Source organism: Cylas formicarius, unplaced genomic scaffold (assembly GCF_029955315.1).
Source record: "Cylas formicarius isolate icCylForm1 unplaced genomic scaffold, icCylForm1.1 PGA_scaffold_3__17_contigs__length_32017465, whole genome shotgun sequence".
Taxonomy (NCBI): Eukaryota; Metazoa; Arthropoda; class Insecta; order Coleoptera; family Brentidae; genus Cylas; species Cylas formicarius.
In genome coordinates, this window is record NW_026844326.1 from 16,283,824 (window position 1) to 16,305,898 (window position 22,075).

At 35.4% G+C, this 22,075-nt stretch overlaps 2 protein-coding genes and 1 long non-coding RNA gene across 5 annotated transcripts in view; 1 reads left to right on the plus strand and 2 right to left on the minus strand.

Moving 5' to 3' along the window:
* Nucleotides 1-7,163, minus strand: part of LOC132700060 (rho GTPase-activating protein 20-like) — a 280,908-nt gene extending 273,745 nt beyond the window's left edge. The window contains exon 1 of the mRNA XM_060667172.1: nt 6,825-7,163. The gene's annotated coding sequence lies outside the window, so the exon portion shown is untranslated. The remainder of the gene's footprint in view (nt 1-6,824) is intronic.
* Nucleotides 1-17,267, plus strand: part of LOC132700064 (uncharacterized) — a 61,397-nt gene extending 44,130 nt beyond the window's left edge. Inside the window, exons 1-3 of one of the 2 annotated variants that reach the window (XR_009618595.1) lie at nt 7,366-7,521; nt 14,636-14,768; nt 17,136-17,267. This is a non-coding gene — a long non-coding RNA (uncharacterized LOC132700064). Of the gene's footprint in view, nt 1-7,365; nt 7,522-14,635; nt 14,769-17,135 lie in introns of those variants that run through there. The other variant, XR_009618596.1, reaches the window with a different exon arrangement.
* LOC132700061 (uncharacterized) lies at nt 13,337-21,639 on the minus strand. Of its 2 annotated transcripts, XM_060667174.1 has the most exons (9): nt 21,219-21,639; nt 21,065-21,163; nt 20,713-20,941; nt 18,472-18,718; nt 16,979-17,220; nt 15,862-16,017; nt 15,580-15,802; nt 13,794-13,944; nt 13,337-13,702 (listed from the first exon to the last, which is right to left on the minus strand). In XM_060667174.1, exons 1-9 carry the CDS (start codon nt 21,396-21,398, stop codon nt 13,409-13,411), a joined length of 1,821 nt encoding a protein of 606 aa, XP_060523157.1. In that variant the 5' UTR covers nt 21,399-21,639; the 3' UTR covers nt 13,337-13,408. The 2 variants fall into 2 exon arrangements, with proteins under 2 accessions (XP_060523157.1, XP_060523156.1); XM_060667173.1 differs by having other exon boundaries at nt 20,713-21,163.
* Nucleotides 21,640-22,075: the final 436 nt, after the last annotated feature.

Below are 22,075 nucleotides of genomic sequence, written 5' to 3' on the forward strand. Positions count from 1 at the left end.
TGTTTTAAAAGTAACCCCTGTTCTTCTCCTCCGGTAATGGGTAACTTACCTGCAGTGCGAGTAAATGAAATAAAATGCTTCACCAAATGTGGGGTTGATTTCGGTGGTCCATTCCAAGTAACGATGGGCAAAATGCGAAGCTCAAAAAGTTATAAGGCTTATATTTGTCTTTTCGTATGCTTGGCCACCAAGGCTCTGCATTTAGAACTCGCTACTGAATTGTCTACCGATGCATTCCTTGCGGCGTTAAGACGGTTTATTTCTCGGCGTGGTCTTGTCACGGACATCTACAGTGATTGTGGCACTAATTTTATTGGAGCCGCCAAACAACTCGCTCAAAAGATGCATAATGCTTCCACACGAGAAGGCATAAAGTGGCACTTTAACCCTCCTTCGGCGCCAACTTTTGGTGGAATTTGGGAGAGTAACATCAAGTCAGTGAAAACCCATATTGTTCGGGTAGTAGGAACCCATATTTTAACCTACGAAGAGTTCATCACAGTTCTGACCGCAATTGAAGCGATTCTAAATTCTAGGTCATTGTGCCCTGTTAGTTCCGACCCTAACGATCTAAGCGTTCTAACTCCTAGTCATTTTCTAAATCTTCAACCTCTTAACACATTTATTGAATCAGATTTAACCGAAGTTAAATTGGGAAGACTCTCGCGTTGGCAGTTATTACAGCGCATGCATCAGGATTTTTGGAAAAGGTGGCAACGTGAGTATCTTCACACCCTTAACCAAAAATCGAAGTGGTATGATCCCTCCACTGATATTAAAATTGACACCCTGGTGTTAATTAAAGAAAATCTCTCTCCTCCATTGGCTTGGCATTTGGGGCGCGTAACAGAAGTCCATCCGGGTACGGACGGAGTGGTGAGAGTAGTCTCTATTAAGACGGCAAAGGGTATGCTCAAACGCCCAGTTTTAAAGGTTTGTCCTTTGCCAATAAATTAGTTGTTAATGTTTTCCAATATATTAATTTTTAATTTTAAGCTTAGAATTCGCGTGGGTATCGGAATTGTTATTACGGTTTTTGTTAATTATTTTCTTTTTTTTTGGATTCATTAATAAAATGTTGCCATTTTAGGTGGGCGGTATGTTCCGTCCAGTCGGAATTGTTTTGTTTTATTTTTCCTCTTAAATTTTTGTAATTGGGGAATTTTTATATCGAGCAAATTGAAATTGGTTTTCTTTTAATTAATTGCTGCGGTTATATTCTCCGCGTATTTTGGTGACAATCTCACTGGGTATATGGCCAGAAAAACTCGTATGTCGCTTGGGTGTCGTACTCCGCCGTGATCGGGACTAGTACGATTCAGGTAGAGACCAACGTGAGAGCATTTTTCCGCGTGCCAGAATTAATATCTCGAGTGCCGTCAAGTATTGCGAAATTGTGTCGGTCAACAGCCAGAGCTACATCAAGGTAGGCCAAGAAGAAAAGAGATTGTCATTTTTCGTCTCGTTACATCGATATATTATTTTTTGAATTGCCCCGTTATTTCTAGCTTCAATTAAACAAACAATTACAGTCCATTGCTCTTTCTCGTCCAAATACTAAGAATGGCTCCCGGGCAGTATCTCGGGAAGTATTAGTCACATAGCCTGTGCAAAAAAATGGTACAAAACGCTGCTGAAACGATCAAAGGCTATAAGTTAATATAGTGGTCTAACGATTGTAAAAATCGATGCGTCTCAGACTGCAATTATTTTTTCTTTCTAAACATTAAATTAAAACCTGTCGAATTAAGGATCAGGGTAAGATTTTATTAGTCGGTTTGAAAGGACAATTGACATTGGTTAAAAACGCAGAGCGCCTATATATCCAGTAACAGTATGAAACATGTTAGCTTTTATTCCTCTTTGTATTGCTGCATTCGAATAAGAAAAAAAAACGAATAATATATACCAACTATCTATAAAGAACAAAGTCATCGAGCAGTGTACACACTTTGACACAACAGCCAAGAAAAGATCAATCACATGGATGAAATTCTAGTCAAAATCGAACAAACTTAACAGCTAAAGCTTTGTCACTTGCCTTGAGAATTCGAATGACGTCAAACCGTATTAAGGAGAATGAACAAAGACCTAGAAGTTCTGTTTACAATTACAAAAAGAAAAAATGCATTTCTCAGACATATCTGTGTGAACAACAAATATGGATTGCTGCAGGTTATTATGCAGGGAAAAATCATAGGACGAAGGAGCCTCGAACGGCGCAGAATATTTACTGGTTGCTCAACTTACGTGATGCGTTTGGTGTTTCATCAACCTGTTCCCTAGAGCAGTTTCAAAAATTGGAATAGTCATGCATCGGCATCCTCCCCAGAAGACACTAAGGTGAACGAAAGATTAGTCAACAGTATACGCTATGCAGATCAGACCGTTAAAATAACGAACAGTCAACAGATATCAGATATTTTGGATGCTGGTTAACAAGTAATCTGAATCCAAAAATGGAAATTCGATGGCGTATAGAAAGTTCCAGAAGTGTATGTCTTAGAATCCCTGAACGCTCAAGGTCCGCTCGATGCAACGAGCTTTTGAAATGTGGTAGAATGCTTAAGTAATCGTGAACTTCTAATGAGACGGTTATACTAAAAGTATAACAGGGCAGAGAGTGATTTGCCGAAGTAGTTGTCAACCTTCTATAAGAAGACGGCACCTTAAGAAGAAGATGAAGTAAAATAAGGAAGGTTCTTTTAATATTTAAATAGAAACCGATCTAACCTGATTCCTCTAATTTTTGGAAAACTAGGACACAATAGTTCAAACAAAAAATTTCATTTTATTATTCTTCATACTGGGCGTTATAGTAACATGCAAAATAATTTAAACAATTTCTTATGGACTCTTTGACATTTCTTGTCGACAAGAAATAGCCAATCGGTGACTTTTCTGTCCCTTTCTGTGCTAAAAGATTTGCTTTTTAGTTTCCCTTTAGGCCAGTCTTCCGGATTACCGTCTGTGAACCAACGCGGTCCGTTCCCAAGTAGATCAGTCTTGTTCTGTACCCATTTTTCCCTTCTTGTCATATTGACTGCGTAGAGTAGGACCGACGTAGTTTAACAACGTATTTTTTAAATACCTTCCACCACTACTACATCACAGTATTTGCCTATCTGCATCTTCATCTATCTGATTTACTATGCTCAGACAGATTATACTGGGCTCTTCCAGAACACTCAAGAGTCTAGTTCGTACTGGTTCCCCACACCTTGGAAAACCTAAGCGCTTCCACACTGGCATATTCCTCACCAAGGAAGTCTCTATTTGCTTAGTTCTGTTATGTCAAGTTTTTCCTCGATTCTCCTTGTTTGCCTTCATAATATATAGCGACATAGCGTCCATAGCGTGTCGCATTGCTAATTGTCCTTGGATTTCAATCCTGATAGGATCGGCTCTGTTGCCAGAAGTATCGGCGAATTATTATTACCCTTGACATTTTTGCAATGAGACGGATGTTCCAGTGTCCAGGATATCCAATAAGTACAAGTGTTTATTCAAATTCACATAATTTGAAGCCCTGATTCTAGTACTAAAACGTCTGTATTTAAATCACCACTAGAAATAGAAAAATAAAATAAAGTTCTGTAACCTGTCAAATTATATGTCCTACTTGAATAGCTAGTAATAAAATTCATTTGTCTTAAACTTCATTTATTACAATCGCAAAAGTTTATTTTGCAATATTTGTCTATTCATATTCAATGATAAAAAATGAACATACACCACAAAGGTAAAAATAAAGAGTCCTTCACAGCAAGAGCACTTGTTATAACCAGACAATCAGCAATTTGCAGATGTAGTTTAACCCCTAACCCTGGCTTTTGCCCTAAATGTCTTGTTATTCAAAACTGTAAAAAGGGTGACGGTAAGGGGTTGGGCGACTTTTCACGTCGCGCTCACTGATTTGTGCAATTGGTGCCCAAATGAAATATTGAATTACGGTTATAGCAACGTTCATTCTTGTGCGGAATTACGTAAGCGTGACTGGGCATTTTCAGCATTTTTGTTACCTTGGCAATAGGGTTATCGACAAATAAATCGAGAGTTTGGTATAAAGCCGATATTACACTATCAAATCCCTTTGGTAATTTTCCGATCATAAAGTTGACAGTGCAATATATTATATTTTACACAGTTTTTGTTTTTGTTTTTATTATTTGAAACTTTCTAGAACCGTGGAGAGAATTTTATATTCTTCCATATTTGCATTCTTCATTTCATGAGCAAAATTTACATTCAACCCGAAACGGTCAGCAAAATGGCGTTGATGATAGCTGTAATATTGAATTACCCAAATCCATTGATGACACAATCAACTTAATTTCTTTCTGTCATTAAATAGATCTTGTAACTTTTTAGAGCATAATTCGTTGATGAACACGTGTTGTCCAAGATAATTTATAAACGATCTTTGTCAAATATCGTTTACACATTTGTTTGTAAACATATGCTTAGATCCTATTAAATTTTCCACGAAAAATACACCACAAAACAAAAAAAAAACACTTTACAAATTTCGCAGAACACGAATTGGGCACATCATACGTACCTGTAGTGCAACAATGTATTAGCCGAAGGACGCATTTTTCCGAAGCAATTTACCACATTGTTCGCCGACGGTTATTGTGCTTTAAGACATTTACAGAAAGAGATATGCGTTCTTATTCGTTCCCAAAAATGCTTCTGAATGAGACTAAGACATTTTATTAAAAAGCGTTATTATCGATTTAATGCATTTTTGAAAAAATTGATTGTATATGGTAAACGTATAATAAAGGAAAGGAAAAGTATATCTAAGCTTAGCTATATCTCAGATGTTTTCTCGGTTGATTGACTGGATGAAGTATAGTAGTAAACGATAAGATTTTTGTCCCAGTCTGATCACAAAAAAAACAGATATTTTCCTAATTTCACAAAAAAACAGTTTTATTGTCTTTACGGTATTCAAAACAATATCTCCTGTAGGACGTGGGAAGCCTACGAGAGTCCGAGATGTACTTTCAACCCGGCAGTACCTGCAACAGTGATGTGATGTTGGGATGGGATGTTGGGATCAGAGAACGGAGCCCTTTCATCACAACGGACATAAGTAAACGGTATGAATTAACAGATGTCAATGGGCTCTACTTATAGCAAAATTAGAACTTATGAGCTATACAAAAGACGTCTTCGGTTGATAATAGCAATAACCAATGGACAATGCCATGTCCGGTATGGTGTCAATCAGTAGAATCGATTTGTTTTATTGTGGTGAGTGGCGAGAAAGGCGATTTTGCATTGTGAATTCTGAATTTTGCACAAAGCATGAGACTCCACCAGGGGCGTGATGGTTTAGGGTGGAATCAGCACCAACAGCAAATGCGCAAGATTGAACTTTTCAGCAAGTCAATATCGCTAACTCTTCTTCCATGACCCGCAAGGTCATCAGACTTATCGACTATTGAACATATATAGGATATGATTGGAGAACCACAGTCAAACATCGTTCGTCCGATTCAATAAATTTGTGTGAAAATGTCATCGATTATTATTCTGGATGTTGCAATTTGTATGTCACCCATTATAACATTATTAATTTCTGTACACATTTTGAATATTTGGTTTAATTTATTTTGAATTAACTTTAAAAAACTAAGCACACAAGCAAAAACTACCGCGGTCAAAGTACTTCTGTAAATACGTAAAAGGGCCTAGTCTATTTCTCCTTTCCTTTAAAGTTTATGGCCGATAATGCTTGAGTTAATTTGTTCTCCTACAGCAAAATACATTTCATGAATGTAGATTCTTTTCATGCACCGCAAGTCGTACCGACATTTTCGAAATTCTCGAGCGAATGATTCACCCCCTTTCTTTCTTCCCAACAGCTTTCCGAGTGTGTCATGAGGCCGTTCACCTTAACAACATTCGCATCGTAAAATATCTATATACGAAACGAGTTATCGACATTATACAGCTAATACGACGACTAATGTTTTATATGGTGTAATTTTATGTCCACCATTATATTTTTGGTCTTTTCCCGTGTTTTTTAATCACTTTCCCTCAACGGTCCCTTCACCGACAAGTTAAAAATATTTTCACCTACGGTCTAACCTTGACACTGTCACGTGGCCCGGACTGAAACACTATTAGAAATTGGTTGCAGGTATTTAATCGTACATGTATGTAAAACATACGTGTGATTAATAACGGTTCCGCGTCATATTGCAAATTCCTCTGGGCAATTCGTAAAATCGTTGTGGTTCCAAGGGGTATTGCGGTTTGCCGATATTCGGGCCGTCTATTAATTTGTTAAAAGATACTCTGCAGTTTATCGTAACTATTTCACTTACCGCAAACAGAAAAATCCATACACGAACGCTTCGCCGGTACCCTCGGCAGGTTTTTAATTTAGTATACCTATATTTCTTTTCCTACATCTAAAATTATTCATATTTTCGACGAATATCTAAACTTTTTAATTCAAGATATTCGATTTGATTTTAATTTTTCAATTTTAGTCTCTATTTGGAGGAAATCACTTATAATATTAATATTAAAAATAAATTTACGCCGGGCCCTTTGGAAAATTGGTCGGGGTTATAAAACGCTTTTTCTTTTAGTGTGAGCGTCTGCATATATACGTCGATCTCATTAATAACCATGAACTACAACCTCCATCACTTTCTTCCAAGTAAGCGTGGATAACGCAATTGCCGTCATTACACTTCTATTTTGATCGAAATTAAATAGGAAGATTTTATTCCAATTTTTTCTAATTTCTAAAAACAATGCCTTTCCGGTGAAACCAGTCAAACCGAGCAGCTACTTACCTATATGAATTATCTTTAGAACTGTCAATCCAGTCTTAAGTTTTGGAAATCACGTACACATGTCTGCAAACAACCACACGGAGCAGCGAATGTCAACAACACAACACAATATACCGGATACGGTGCGAATATTACAAATTAACGAGCCGCTGAGAATGTCATCTACAAAAAATGCACAAGAACCGTCCCAGTCAACCACGAGATTCAATACGGTGGTGTATCTAAAACATAGACGGCAGCGTAAACTTTAAACCAGCACACACACACACAAGTTGAGGTTAATGTATAACCTAGTCGATCGACAACTGAAAATCTTTTAGCGGCGGCGTTCAGGGAATTGCGGTTGCCATGACTTCACGGCAACAGGTAGTCAATTGTTTTAAACGCGCGGGGTTTAAGACTCGTTCGGCCATTTCCGGACGCGTTCGCCGTAAAAGTGCGATGTTTTCGCGCCATGTGTGATTAGAGATTTCTCTGCATGGCTCAAAATATTTTGCATGGTCAGTCAGCGTGGCCGCTTCGTTGGTTTTTTGGTGATCTCGCTCAGTTTTTGGCATAGCGTAACGTGAATTGTGGCGTGGGTGGGTCATCGCGTAAAACTGGGTTAATTATATTGGCCCGAGTGAGAGAATAATTAGCCAACTTAACTTCCGATCGTGTAACTGGATTAGAAGGCTTTAATGTTATTGTGATTTAGGTATAAATTGATACTAACAACGTAATAAATTGGCCTATATAAACCTATACAATTATCGCACCTCTGTTTTAGAAGTTTATTTTCCAGGGTATTTTAGAAGTTAAATCCTCTTGAAATTGATCACCCACCAAGAATTAGGTTAGCTTTACTTAAAATAATTTTGTCATACCTACTCCTTCGAAATAGTTAAACCTCCTTAAAGAGAAATCCATACTACCATACTACCTTACTGCCAAGGTTTACCAATATATCATTTTCCTTTATATATTTATTTATTTATGTGCAAATGGAGAGTGTCCATTTATCACAAACAATTACTCTAATATGTAATTTTAAAAAATTAATCAAGTGAGTAAAATGAATGAAATTGCATAAATTGATTAGGAATGAAATGAAATGAAATAAAAGCGCATGAACAATTCTAAGATATTTGATTGGGCACATATTTTTTCCAGACTACATTTAAAGGTTACCATTTGCTGGGAAAAAAACTAGTACTGAAGTTGGAGATCACGGTTACTCTGTTTCGCTGATAATAGCAATAGGTAAATCTGAAGTGCAATATGCTTCATTACTAGGATCAGTGCCCAAATCTAGATCTTAAACATTTATTTATTTACAAAAATGCCAGTGACGGTATCAAATCATAATGTAGTATGGAAATGGAAATTCAAGGTGACGGCAGCACATAAATAGATACAGCGCATTAAAATAAAACAGATGAAAACACAACACACTAAAACCAGTCTGTCAAAGGAACAACTGTCTAAACATCCTATTCAACCTGTCTTGGAAGCCATAGTTGGCCCGAATGCAGGATAATAAGACATTAACTATTTGAAAAGGGGTACATGACAGCCTCAACGTCAGCATAAGTTTTGGAGTTATCGGTATACCAACATTGTCCTAGTTCAATTGTCTCTGGTTGGTAAGTTAACCTTATAGTGGAAGCTTGTTGATTATATGCATGATTTCGGGTAGGGAAGCGATTGTAGAACTTGAACTGAGGTGGCTTTTACTTGATGAAAATCCATTTATCAAAATAATTAAGAACTAAAAGTTCAGGTTTTCACGAAATTATATATTTTGACATGACAATTGTTTGGACAACACGGTGTCTTTATCAAATGTAATATTTACAAACTACCTGCCACTATATATACCGAAAAATGACCATAAAACCTTAATTAATGTTGTTGTGAGAATTTAAGTTCAATAAAGGAGAGGTATTTAAATCTAATTGATAATTAAGCAATACATTTGAATGTCTCATTTTGTTAATCTCCATGGCTTCCAACAAATTTAATTTTCTACTTTTTGTGACTGTATGTAAAATATCAAAATTGTCGTCAAAAATGTGTTTTTCTGCGTTTAAGTGTGTAGCATAATTAGAATCTAGACTATTATTTTTAAACGCTCTTTTATGTCCGTTAATGCGTTTCTTGAAGGATCTACCTGTTTGTTCAATATAAATTTTAGGACAAGATCGGCATTTCAACCTGTTTTTGAGATTTTGGATATTTCGTTTTATTGTTTTTTAAAAATTTTCCTATCATGTTGCTAGTTCTGAAAGCTATTTTTAAACCATATTTTGATAAATGTTTTGAAACTTTTCCACTAGGTTCTCCTATGCATGTAATTGTTTTAAATGGGTCGTGTTCTGTATTAGGTTTCGGATAAATAGAGCTTACTGTTGTCTGAATTTGTTTTTTATTTATAATTTTATCTATAATGGACGGATTGTAGCCGTTGTTCAGTGCAATTTGTTTAATGACATTAAGTTCTTTGCTGTAATTTTCTGTTGAGAGTGGCGTATTAAGAAGTCTATGTATAAAAGACTAAAATGCAACCATTTTGTGTGATTTGAGCTGTTATGTATGACTGTGTCCGTGTGTGAAGGTTTATGATAAATGGAAAAATCTAATTTGTTTTGCGTGTTCGTAATAGTTAAGTCTAAAAAATTAATAGTTATCCTGTTCAATCTCGATAGTGAATTTTATACGATTATGTAATGAGTTAATGTAATTTAAAAAAGAATTCAATTGTCTGTCCGTTCCAACAAAGAAAGCGAAGATATCATCCACGTATCTATACCACCATAGAAAACTTTTACTTGAAGAATGTTCTAGTATGATATTTTCCAAATTATCCATAAAAATCTCTGCTAACAAAGGACTAAGTGGGTTTCTCATAATCAAACCTTCCTTAGAGATGTAAATCTGTCCATTAAATTGAAAATAATTTTGATCTAAAGATACTATTAAGCAATCTAATAAATTTTGCTTCACCAATGGGTCAACCTGTTTCCGAGTTAGGGTGAAATCTACTAAATCTATCACATCCATAGGTGGAATACTGCGAAATAAGTTTTGTATACCAAAAGACAATAGTGTTGCGTTAGAAGGGATTTTGATATCTTTAATTTTGTTGATTAATTCAAAAGATTTTTTTTTCAAAGAAACTTCCACAGGCTACTGTAATACTTTTTACAAAACTTCTGGATTCCTCCTGCGTCGGTTTTTGCTGAGTCGAAATTGCTGACGTTTCGCCAATCATCCTGTTAACTTTTTCAGAGCTTGACTGAAACTGTTTTTTTACTTAATTGAAACTGGCTCGTATTTTACTCTGTACCTGCTTATATATTGTTTGAGGGGGGCGCTAATGAGGGGTATAAACACCGTCTCGGATGACTGATTCCCAAATTGGTGACAGGTAGAGACCTGAGTCGCGGTTAAGATTGCTGATTACATGCAAAAATTTTAGTTTTATCGAATAAAATTTTATGCCCAGTTTCAGTCAAGCTCTGAAGAAGCCAACAGGATGATTGGCGAAACGTCAGCAATTTCGACCGCAAAAACCGACGCAGGAGGAATCCAGAAGTTTTGTAGAAAGAATTTTTTATTGCAAATTTTGGTTTAAAATCTGTGTGGAACTTTAAAATATTTATTAATTTTGTTGAGAGTTTAAGCTGCTGGAGCTGTTATATAAGACACGACTGATCTAATGGGCATATATTGTTTATGTAATTCAACTAAAGCATATAATTTTGGCGGTTGTGGATTCATAATTGTTAAAAAATACTTGTCTTTGTCGCTAAATAGTGTGGAGTTAGTAATTACTTCCTTGACTTGTCTTTGATATAACTCGGTAGGATCGTGTTTGATATATTGAAAAAGTTCTGGTTTAAAAAAATTGTTGGTTTTTGAAATATATTCTGGGAGATCGATAGCTATCTTCTGTCTTCCCTTTATCTGCACGTGTAAATATTAGCTTCTGAAAATCATCTTGGGAATTATTCTATGAGAGCCTTTTCGTTGAGATTTATGAAGACTCATAAATTGTATTATTTGTGAATAGTCATTTAACGTCTTTTTTGGTTCTATGATGCACTTTTTAGAAACGTTTGTAGGTCGTTCGTTAAGAACTCTCAACAAAGCAACTATATTATTTCGTTGATCTGCATTTATTTTGCCGTATTATATTTTTCACTAATTTTATTTTAATAAACTGCACTACAATTTTGTGTTAACTGTGTTCAATCCTTTTATTATAAACAATAAAAACTTCATCACTTTTAAAACGTGCTTTCGGTTCATTAAATCGATTTGATGATGTTTGAAAACATCATTTTAGATGTTTTACGTTCCAAATCAGTTACGAAACACTAAATGTCGCAGAACGGTATATAGTAATTAAAATATAATCTTGTTGGGTTCGAAAAATCGGTATATGCAGATCTGAGTCTAAGAGATCCTCACCATACCCATGTGTCCTCCAACACCAACGACGATTCCAGACCATATTATTTCGCGAACGTGAAAAATGAAGAAAGACCGGAAGAACTAGTTGATGGTTGGAGCACAGGGCTTGTTTATTTCATATTTTACGTCGGCGAGCGTTTGAGATATTGCCGCGTCACCGTGTGAAGCCTACTTGGATTCAATTCCCTGATTATTTCCGATTATAAATCCTTCGGGCACCTGATAAATTTTAAGAATTCGTTATTACTTTTGCGCCAATTACTCGCATTATATAATTCACGTTTACTGCTTTCCCGTCTCTTATCACTGCGATCTCGAAAGAGTTGCATGGCTATGCGGCACCGCGATAAATGGTTTTGTTTATGATTGAGAACAATATAAATAAATTATAGGAGTTTTATGCGGCCGTATTTACCAAAGGCGGCTCGTGGCCATTGACTTTACTTTGCATACTTTTTTGCGGGAGAGAATTTGTCTACCAATAAGAATTAACTACCGGGGGAGTCTCTAAAGTGTTAGTAATAATTTGTGGAATCGACCAAGAGGTTTTCAAACTACAAAAATTCAATATATCGTGCATAAGAAAAATAATTTAATGATGGTTTAACAAAAACGCTGCGCAATGTGTAAAAATAGGATTTTTCGGAGAGGAACCTACAAGTGCTGAAATATGCTTCATTAACGTAGTTTTACAGATTTCTTATATCATCAGTAGCCGTGTGTATTTATATATTTCGCCATGCATGGAATTTTTACAAATGAAGAATTGTACTACGTTTTACGTTTCACAAAAAAAATCTCAATAAAAAAGTTTTTGAGTTTGACGGAAAATATATTCAAATTGCAAGTCAGGTCAAAGTTTTATTTCATGTTTATAGAGAATATCGTAACATTGTCCTTTTGGCAGATCTAAAAATCAAATTTTGTTACCCTTTAAAGTTGCAGGTACCATCAAGCCGAATAGAGTTCTTTTACGACATAATTATTTTCTTTAACTTTGGTAAATTTTTATGATGACTTAACCACAGGCCTGTCTCACTTGGGTTTCTCTTTGTAACCCTCAATAAATAGATTCGTAATTCCACAATGACGTTCCAGAACCGTACTTCGGTACTTCGAGCATACAAATGCGGATTTGTGAAGTTTCATCGGTGAGATTCATCGATTATTATCACTCCATGCAGTGAAAAAAACCATTCTTGATTTTAAATATTACTCTTAAAATACAACAGTCCGCACGGCACAGTTCGTGTCGGCTAACATCTTAAATACGGCCCTGGCGGGTCATAAACTCATTCCGAAGTCAAAACCATAAAATGATGTTAAAGCGGTATTGTAACGAACACGCATAGTAGGCCCACCTGGACGTACCACCGTAGGCCCAGACTGCTGTGTCAGTACTGACGCGAGTGTCAGTCGGCAACGAGTTGATACAGAGATTTTACCGCGTATAACCGTTTAAATTCTGTTTCCATTCCTACAAACTGTTTCTACCCACTTTTATAATAATAAATACCGTTTGCTTGAGTGCGGGTTGTTACTCTAAATAAGCGAGTGTAACAGTATATATTTTGGAGAACTCTACTAATCGAGGGTCTCGGTGTTTGGCTTCGTTCTCATCATATTTAGTTCACTATACTAGTAGAACTCTGAAGCTGCTTGGCACTATTTTTGGGATGGAGATTTATTGTGCAATCGTCGGTTTTAGAGTACACTGCTTGTATGTGGCGCCCGTGCTATGAGGTGCACAAGTATAAACTCGAGAAAATTCAACATAGATTATATCAAAAATTGGAATTATGAATTAAAACTTATTTGGAAGGAGAAGGAATGGTTGACATTCTTGTTCCAGCGGTTAATGTGCACTATGCACCGTTCAAACGTGACGGTCTCGTCACACGTCAGTCAGTATTTTTGCTGTTTTTAAAAAATGGGCCCAAAAACTAATGGTTGTAGATAAAGTATACTATTCAACAACTCGATAAACGTCCTTGGCCACTCGTTTATTAAACACTCGCTCCGCATGTCGTGACTAAAATGGCGTTTCCGAAACTTGTTACATATAGTATTAAGCAATGAGTGGCTCTCCAATAAGAACAACGGTGAAGTCAAATTGCGGGAACGTTTTATTTTTCTTCGTTTAAAAACTTTTCCAGTTTCTTTTGAGTTTCCTTTTCACGAATCTCTTGCCGGATCTTGGCCAATTCGAGAGAGGACAAGTACAAATAGTCCGAAGAGGAGCTCAGCATAAAATCACGGCTACGCGCACTTCCCCTTCCCGATTTTTCTTCGCTCGAGAATCTTTTTTCGTACGACTGAAGCTTAAACATTTCCTTGTTAATCAGCATCGACAATCGGTTTTTCCGGTTGGTTTTTAATGAAGGATTTTCATCTGGTGCCAGGGGAATCACGGACGAAGGCTACGGGAATAATCGAATGGTGTAAATGTATTTAAGTAAAGACAAAAAATATCAATTTCTGATCGCAGCTGATTACTTACGAAACATTTACCTTAACTCTGGGTGTTTTTGGGCTGGGCAGAGGAATTTTGTACTTTTCCATGCAAGCAGGACAGGTCGTCTGCTTCAAATGTAACCTGCTCTTGTTAATATCATTACTGCGTTTTCTTTTGTTGGTTTTTGGTTTAGCCTGATGCTCCTCTCTTGAAGTCAAGAAAAGAACTGTTCAATGCATTTTACCACTTTAACAAAAATGACTTTTAACAATGAATATTTGGTGCAATGATCCAAGCAGAGGTCAAACCAGTGATCTAGCACCAATGGGTTAAGGACATATAGCTACTAAGGATATAGAGGCTCTACCTATGCTCAAAATACGGGAATTTATAAAGCAACAATAAAAAAATTGAGAAGTTCCATCTAACATGCGCATGCGCGAAATTTAAAATAAAAAAAAAGTTTGGATACGGCATTTTTGAGGCCGCATTTTTTCAAAATATGTCTAGATCTTCGTTAAATGTTCTGGAAAGCAAGTTAAGTATGTGGAAATCGCTGTTTGGTATTGGTTAGTTGTTTAGAAAGAAAATGGTGCGAAGGGCAGGGAGCTAGTGGGTGAAATCTAAGGGCTTGGGCGGAAAATCATAACCTTCTCTATGAAAACATCAATGCTGCCTACGGCGCATCAATTCTCACAGTAGTAGAGCCACCTTTAGAAGAAGAAAAGCAAAAACTAACCAAAGCTGGCAGAATTTTTTTTTTTTTTTCATAGGATAAATTTGTGTGACTCAAGGATAACTAGCCTGGCCTGGAACAAACTAGTTTGAGTTGAAGTTAGGCTTGAATGTAAAGTAGTCATTTTATTTATTGTTTTTGACTATATATGTATTGTTTCAGGTTTTAACCCCAAATAATCAAATGTTCAACCGAAAAGTTATAGAACAATTTGTCAATCGATGCATTCAACCGAAGGACTTCTGCTTCTTATGCTGAACGCAAGCATTACTCAACCACTATAAGAATATTCAAGGTAATATTTCATAATTTGCTCAATAGAGATTGTCTATAGGTAAGATTATAATAAAATGTTTTTTCTACTCCCTTCTGTAATACACCGATCTAGCGTGCGGGAAGTGTCACTTTACCAAGTGAGTTTTTTGTCTCACTTCGGGCATTTCCGTGATATTACCGCACGGGTCTGGGAGCAATCGCATGTTTTCGGAGATTTTAAAGCACGGTTTGAATTTTGACCTTTTTCAATTATGACAGTCATGTCAGTGAATGTATTCGTGTTGTTTTGCAAAAATGTACCCAAAAACTGACGGTAATAGAAAAAGTATAGTTTTGCAACACCTTTGGTAAACTTTTTAAGTCACTCATTTATTAAGCACTCGCTCCGCTAGTGGCAAATAAACTCGTGACTCAATTGCGGTTTACCGCACTTGTTGCATAGTATACTATTAATAATTTGCAGTAATACCAATAAAAATGAGACATCCATTACAAGGTGGTTGCAATTGAAACATTTTAACAGGAAAAGCCTCAACTAAACAAAGCTACACATAGACTTGATTTTTGAGCAATATTAAATGGTAAAAACTGAATTTGGAAAATTGCAATTTTAATTGTATAAATGTCTGAATCGCATAGAAACGTCACTAGGGTACTTTTATATATCAAATACAAGTGAATACAAGTTCTTTGTTTTACGTCGCATGCATTCTTGCTATGGCTTAAAAAAATGTTCATGCTGAGCCTTTTTCAATAAGGAATGGTTGTTGGTATGTGTATGTGTATGCATAAGTGGACTGACCATACAGCTGTACTTAGAAACTATATACTTTTCTTCAAACTTTTGTTCCTCGTTTTTATCATCGCATGTAAACATTTCTTCGATTTCTTCTTGGCTCTTTTCTTCATTCGCAATCAAGTAAAGGCTCTGGGGAAAGCTTATTGGTTGTATATTGGATCTTTCGGCGATACCTTCTTTATGTCCTGAATTTCTGCTATATCTATTAAAATGTTTGCGGAACTTTTGAACGACCTGATCTTCATGATCGTCATCTACGACATACCGAACAGGTGGATTTTCGCACAAAGCCCCGAATGTTAAAATGCCTTACCGGAATGGTATTCGACTTTTCTCGCCAATCCAGCTTCGTTAATGTTCTTACGAATAAAATTAATATCCAAATGACGTCCTAGTTTTTTGGGTGCAGCAGTTGAAAGCGTAGGTGTGTTATCCGAATACAATTCATCAACTCTTTTCAGCCTCCCTTCTATACAACCAAAGAAAATGAATGATGACTTTTGTAGGCTGATTGGAAGCGGGTAAATATATCGAATTGAAAATCGAACTTCCATTTCACAAAGAAAAACCTGACCTTACCGTTTTCGAACATCGATCCACCAGTGTGAGATCTATATGTACCAGTTTGTTTATGTCTATTTAAACAAAAAACGGTCAACCAGCCACATACCCATGTTGTTCCTATCTAGTAGAAAACCGAAAAATTTATTTGGCATAATTTAAGGGGAGCACCGAATATTTCCAACTTCCCACTAAATATGACAAGCAAATCTCAAATAATTTTGATATTTTTACAATTTATAAATAATTAACGCAATAAGAAGCAAAATTTTATCATCAAATCAAAAAAATATCACATACAATTGTGTACAAAGTATACTAGTAACTTTTAAAAATCAACTATACAAAATCCCAGAAAACTCAGGATTTCTCACAGCACAAAAGCTTAAAAAAATAGATTATAGATTAGATATTATAGTTATGATTTTTATTGTAAGAAAATTTATCTAGTTACATTTAAAATTTCAAATAACTCTTATTGTTTTTGTACTTTCCACGACCTTTCTCAATAATCAGCATAAAAAGTGTAAATTTTTATTTATATACAAATCAGTAGCAAGTTCTTCTGACTGGGGTTTATTTATGTTTTTCTTTTTACCTCTCGATTTTTATTAAATTTAAAAAAATTGGTTGTTTTAGGTGTTTAATGGCGTGAATCCTCCTAATGATTCCTCCTAGTTCTTTTAGGCACAAACAGGATAAATCCCCAACAGTATTACAACACCTTTGGACTACTCTAATGAATTGAGTCCGATATAATAAAATAAAATTAATATATAGATATCTAGCACAACACACAAAAGTTTATTTGAACTTTTATTTTTCAATTCATCGTCCCGAATAAAGATTGCGGGTAGAAGAACCCTTACCATCAGTAGAATCGGACCGCATTTTCTTTCGAAAAACTTTCGGAACAGGGACAACTTTCGAATGACTGATTTGCTCGGCTTCCTTTAGATGTTGGTCTGACTTCGTCTCAGCTCGAACACGCATCTGGAGCACATTCTGACGTATTTGTTTCAGCAGATGTTCCAAATGAATCGGAGGGGTACGGATGTCCAATTGAATGGGTTTTACACGAAACGGGACTGAGAGGACGAACGAGTCGAAACTAGAAGCAGTATGAAGAATAGTTACAAGGTTTTTAAATTTAGTTGCATTTTGACAATGACTGCTGTCGTTATAATTTTGGTTTGTAAATTTGGTTATAGCAAATGAAGCAAAATTTTTATAATACAGGATGTAGGGGAAATATTTGAAGGTAGTATTCTGGAAGCTGAATTAAAAACTATATCTTAAACATGAGTGCCGAAATGCGTGCCATCTAGAGAACGTAGTATATCCGTACAATAAGCGTTGATGTTTTCAAATTGATTATAAATATTTCTGGTTAGAACACTAATACTCCAAACTTTCCTGAAGTCTAAATGCAGTTTGTGGAAAAATGATCATATCGGGTTACGATATTTTTTAGATCAAAATGAATAGATGCATTTATCTAATGGAATACAAAAATTGGTATTTTAAAACAAACAGAGTGCAAAGTTGAAATTGGATATGTCGGTATTTTAGAAACTGGCTGAAACTATGATATAATGCCTTTTGCAAGTAGTCAAGGAAGCGCGTAGTGTTTAAAGTTTAACATACGTATCTTTTTAATAACAACTTGTAAAATAAACTAATATAATAGAACCGAAATATTGCATTAATCCTTTATCAGGTTAACTTTATAAGATTTCTGGTTTGTTTTGACTCGAAATGTTTCCCTTACCTAGCGAAATACAACACGAAAATAACATTGCATATTTTAAATTATTATCATCATCATCTCTTTTGGCTATTTCAACAAACATTAAAGTTACCTTACTACATAAACCGATGGAACTGAGCCTTCCACGTTATACAGGGTGTATCATAAATCATTTGTGTTCAAAACATATATTCCAATTGGTTAGTTCAAAGTGGCGTTACCGGATTAAAAACTGCGATTTGCTGCAAGGTCATTCAACTAAACAGTTCCTTTCAGACCAAGAAATCAGTTTTATAAGGTGTAAAAGCTTTAATATTTTTATTTTGTAAATTTATAAATAAATAGAAATGTTGCTTCTATCTCACAACATTATTGTATCGAAACCACAACCAAACTAAACGTTCTGTTTCCCTGTGATCTACACCAACAACTTTAACTTCTTATTTCGATCGAAGTGGCCTTGGCTGACTATATTTGACTATAACAATAATTTAACTATAAGATCACAAAAGATCCTTTAAATTTTTCGTAGTTTCCTTATTGACGTCATTTCCAATTAGTACAACAACTTACAAAAGGTGATTTTTCCACTAACAATAAATTGAAACAAACCTATTTAAGAAATCGCATCCTTTAAGTTGGTCCAGAAAATTCATAATTTTCTTTTGATTGAAAATTCCGTACAGGCAGTTGATATCGTTTATCATGGCCAATATTTCGCATGCTTTCTCCGAGTTCGATTGTATTAAAGTTGTCAATGTTGTGTCGATGAGCAATCGAATTCTTTCGTTAATTAAGACTCTTGTGGCCAGCCTCCCGTCGTTAATCAACTCGGAATTGGGACCGAACTCCGTTACCTCTAAGCAAAATGGTATTATATTTCCTATATAACAATATTTTTGGTATTAATGTAAGAATTCGGAATAGTTAGTTCGGCATCATCGCATCTATTACACAGATCTACAAAATTGACCTTTTTGAGAGATGTTAGATGTTTTTACTTTGAAAACTAATTTTATATAATTTTGGTAGGCTGATTTGAAAAATTCTATGCATTTACTTGTATCACGTAAGGTTTTTTTAACAAATATTTAAAAAAAAAAAACGATATTTCTGAAATAATTTATTTTTTTATTCAGTGGAATCCTAGTCAAAAATAGTGAAAAAAAAAACTTTACTCGAACTTTTTTGAGTGAAATCTTCGACTTTTTGCTAAAAAACTTGCGTTGTCCGGACATTCGACTGTGTATTTTTAAGGACATAGGCATAGGCAACATCCAGCATTTCCTTAATGTCCTTGTGAAATCTCTCTCCTTGTTCTTCGCTAACTGATCCAAGATTTTTACGAAAATAGTTCAAGTGTGAAAAGAGAAAATGCACGTTGAAACTCATATTACTAGACGATGAAAGTGTTGTAACATATTTTGAACAATACTTTTGTAGTTATCTTCCTTAGAGTTCCCAAGAAACTTATATCTGTCTCTTAATACATTTTGGCTACCAGGTGTAAGGCTTGTTCCAGAGAGCCATTCTCTCAATCTCTAATTAAATCATTTAATTCGCTCTGATTAAACACTTCGGGCTCTCTGAACTCTGGTGTGAAATCTGAGTCATATCTTAATTTTATTTATTTTATTATATTTCTCTGATGAGGAACTGGTCGAATAGCAGAGTAAACATTGTGATGCACATTTGTTTCTTATTTTTTCTGTTGAATCCTTGAACATTAAACGAATAAAAATAACAATCATGACTGTGATTCCTAGGCTCTCGCCATACCATAGGAATACCAAAGCTTATACATTTCTTCCTACCTTTTTGCCAGTTTCTAAATGCTTCAACACAAACGGAACAAACAGTATAAGGAGTCTTGGTCGCCAATTTTTACTCCAAAATAGGCGTGGAATACATTTTTCGCAAAAGAAGTTTGAGTTTGCCTTTGCTTTACTACCACATAACTACCACGGATAGAACAAAAGTTAATTTGGATTGTTCACACGAAATTCTTCTTTCCATATTTATACGTTCTAGAACACTTGAAATACGTAACAACGAAGACAACAGCCGCGAACACAGTAGCACGGTAACCAAATTGCGCATAAGCAAGTTACAACGCTGTATTCACGCTTCTGCGCCAACTCTGTTGCTTTGCAGAAAAATTTTACATTATCCAGTGTAGACAAATCACATTTAATTTTGTAAAAATCAAATAATTTAAAAAGCACGCCTAACATGAAACAAATATTCATGTCATAGGTAGGTATATCAATAAATTAACATTTTTAAGATATAGAGCGCTATAAAATAATGATGTCATAGAGCACAAAGGCGTTTTTTGAAAAAGGGCCCCCAGAAATAAACAAATAGGCAAAAATCTTTCAGACATCAAAATCAATGTAGATCTGTCCTATTTACAGAAGAATGATCCACTCTGTCCAAATTAAAATAAATGCTTCTTTATTATTTCTCGCAACAGAATAAAATTCTGCTTAGAAGGACATTCAACTCAATGCGTAATCACAATAAGAGTGGATCCCTGCGCATCCACCAACATTTTGAATATTTAACCAATGAATTTAACGCTTATTTGAAGATGGCTAAAATTTTACAGTACGTTGCTGTCTTCCCACCTGAGATATTTAAATGTATATATCGTTTAAATGTGTTTTATCTTCAGGACTTACTAATTATGTCACACATAACCTCAATTGCAATAATTTATTTGTTAACACACATTAATCGAAGTCTGGAAAGCACGTAAGTATAATAATATTTGTTTATTTCAAATCTGTTTGTGATTGAGGTTGAACAAACCTATACCTAAATGTAGAACGAAGCGTATGACCAAAATACCTAGTGTATAGAGGGGTAGGGCATTCGCGATTTTCAGTTCCCGATGAATATTTTTTATTCTTTTCGATCGTTCCAATAGCTTTTCCACGGGGGAGTGAATCTTGCAACTGCGCATATACTTCTTTCTTGGAGGGGCGAGAGTTTCCGCTCTGTGGGCGGACAACAAGTGAAGGCAGAGGATTTTCTCTTTGTCGACTTCATTGTCAGTGAACAGTAAATCGCGAATTTGCTTAAAACGGTTAATATGATATGATATGATCAACGAAAAATACAAAACAAAAAAAAGTTTTTCTACTACTGTGAAGGCTGGTTCATGAAATTTTATTATTGCGATTGTACACGCTTTATATACCTCGATATTCAAAAATCCCTTGGCGTCATTATTGGTATTCGATTGTTGGATTATTTTTTCGGCCAGATATTCGTAACTTCCTTCCCAAAAGGCTCGAGCCTGCAAGCGGTGAAAATACTGCCCATACAAGCATCATATGGAGGGAATAACATACATTGACAGCTTCGTCATTCATTTTAAAATATTTGGTCTTAAACATTTTCCTGCGCATTCCAAGTGTGCGCATCATTGTCCTTTTCTCCTTTTCCAAATGTTCCAACTCCAGCGCCAGACAACATTGTTCGGCCTTGTTTCTGGCGACTGCTAGTGGGAACCAACCGTTCCTGTTGGACATTTTCGTTCCTTGATTAGTTATTTCGATTGTTAGAAACGTCACTTGACAAACGATGCCATTTTCATATTGAACTTCCCTTCCATTTGTTGTTTACAAAATTCAATTTGCGCTCTAAACAAACCCATAAATACCACCGCTGACGGGCTTCCAATAGAAATTGCCAATTTATTTTTGACGTCTATTATGAATTTATGAGGGCTGATGTTACGGGAGAACAAAACTGTAATTATTGTCTCGGCGTTTCTTCTTCAACAATCGCACGCAATTTGCAATTAATAGTTGTCCAGGTGTTACCACCAACCAACAGTGGCGTGGATAGAAAATATGATATTATAAAATATGAATCGTGAGATCAAATTTTTAAAGTAAGGAAAAAGTTATTATGCACAAACTATTAATTTAAAATACGTATATTATTTAAGAATCACTTATGTATATTTTCATTCCAAGATCGTCTAGGTAGTTTCGCGTTCTAACACTTTTTGGGGTTTATTACGGTTTGAATAAAACCTCAGGAACATACTTTACACGAGTTATTCTTGTAACTACATAAAATAATAATTGTTCGTAAAATGTGTCTTCCCTCTATCACCGACATTACCACTTTCACTAATGACAAAACAATGTTTATTCTGTGCTCCGACCGTCCGTTCGGTAACCACCAACCGACCATCTTT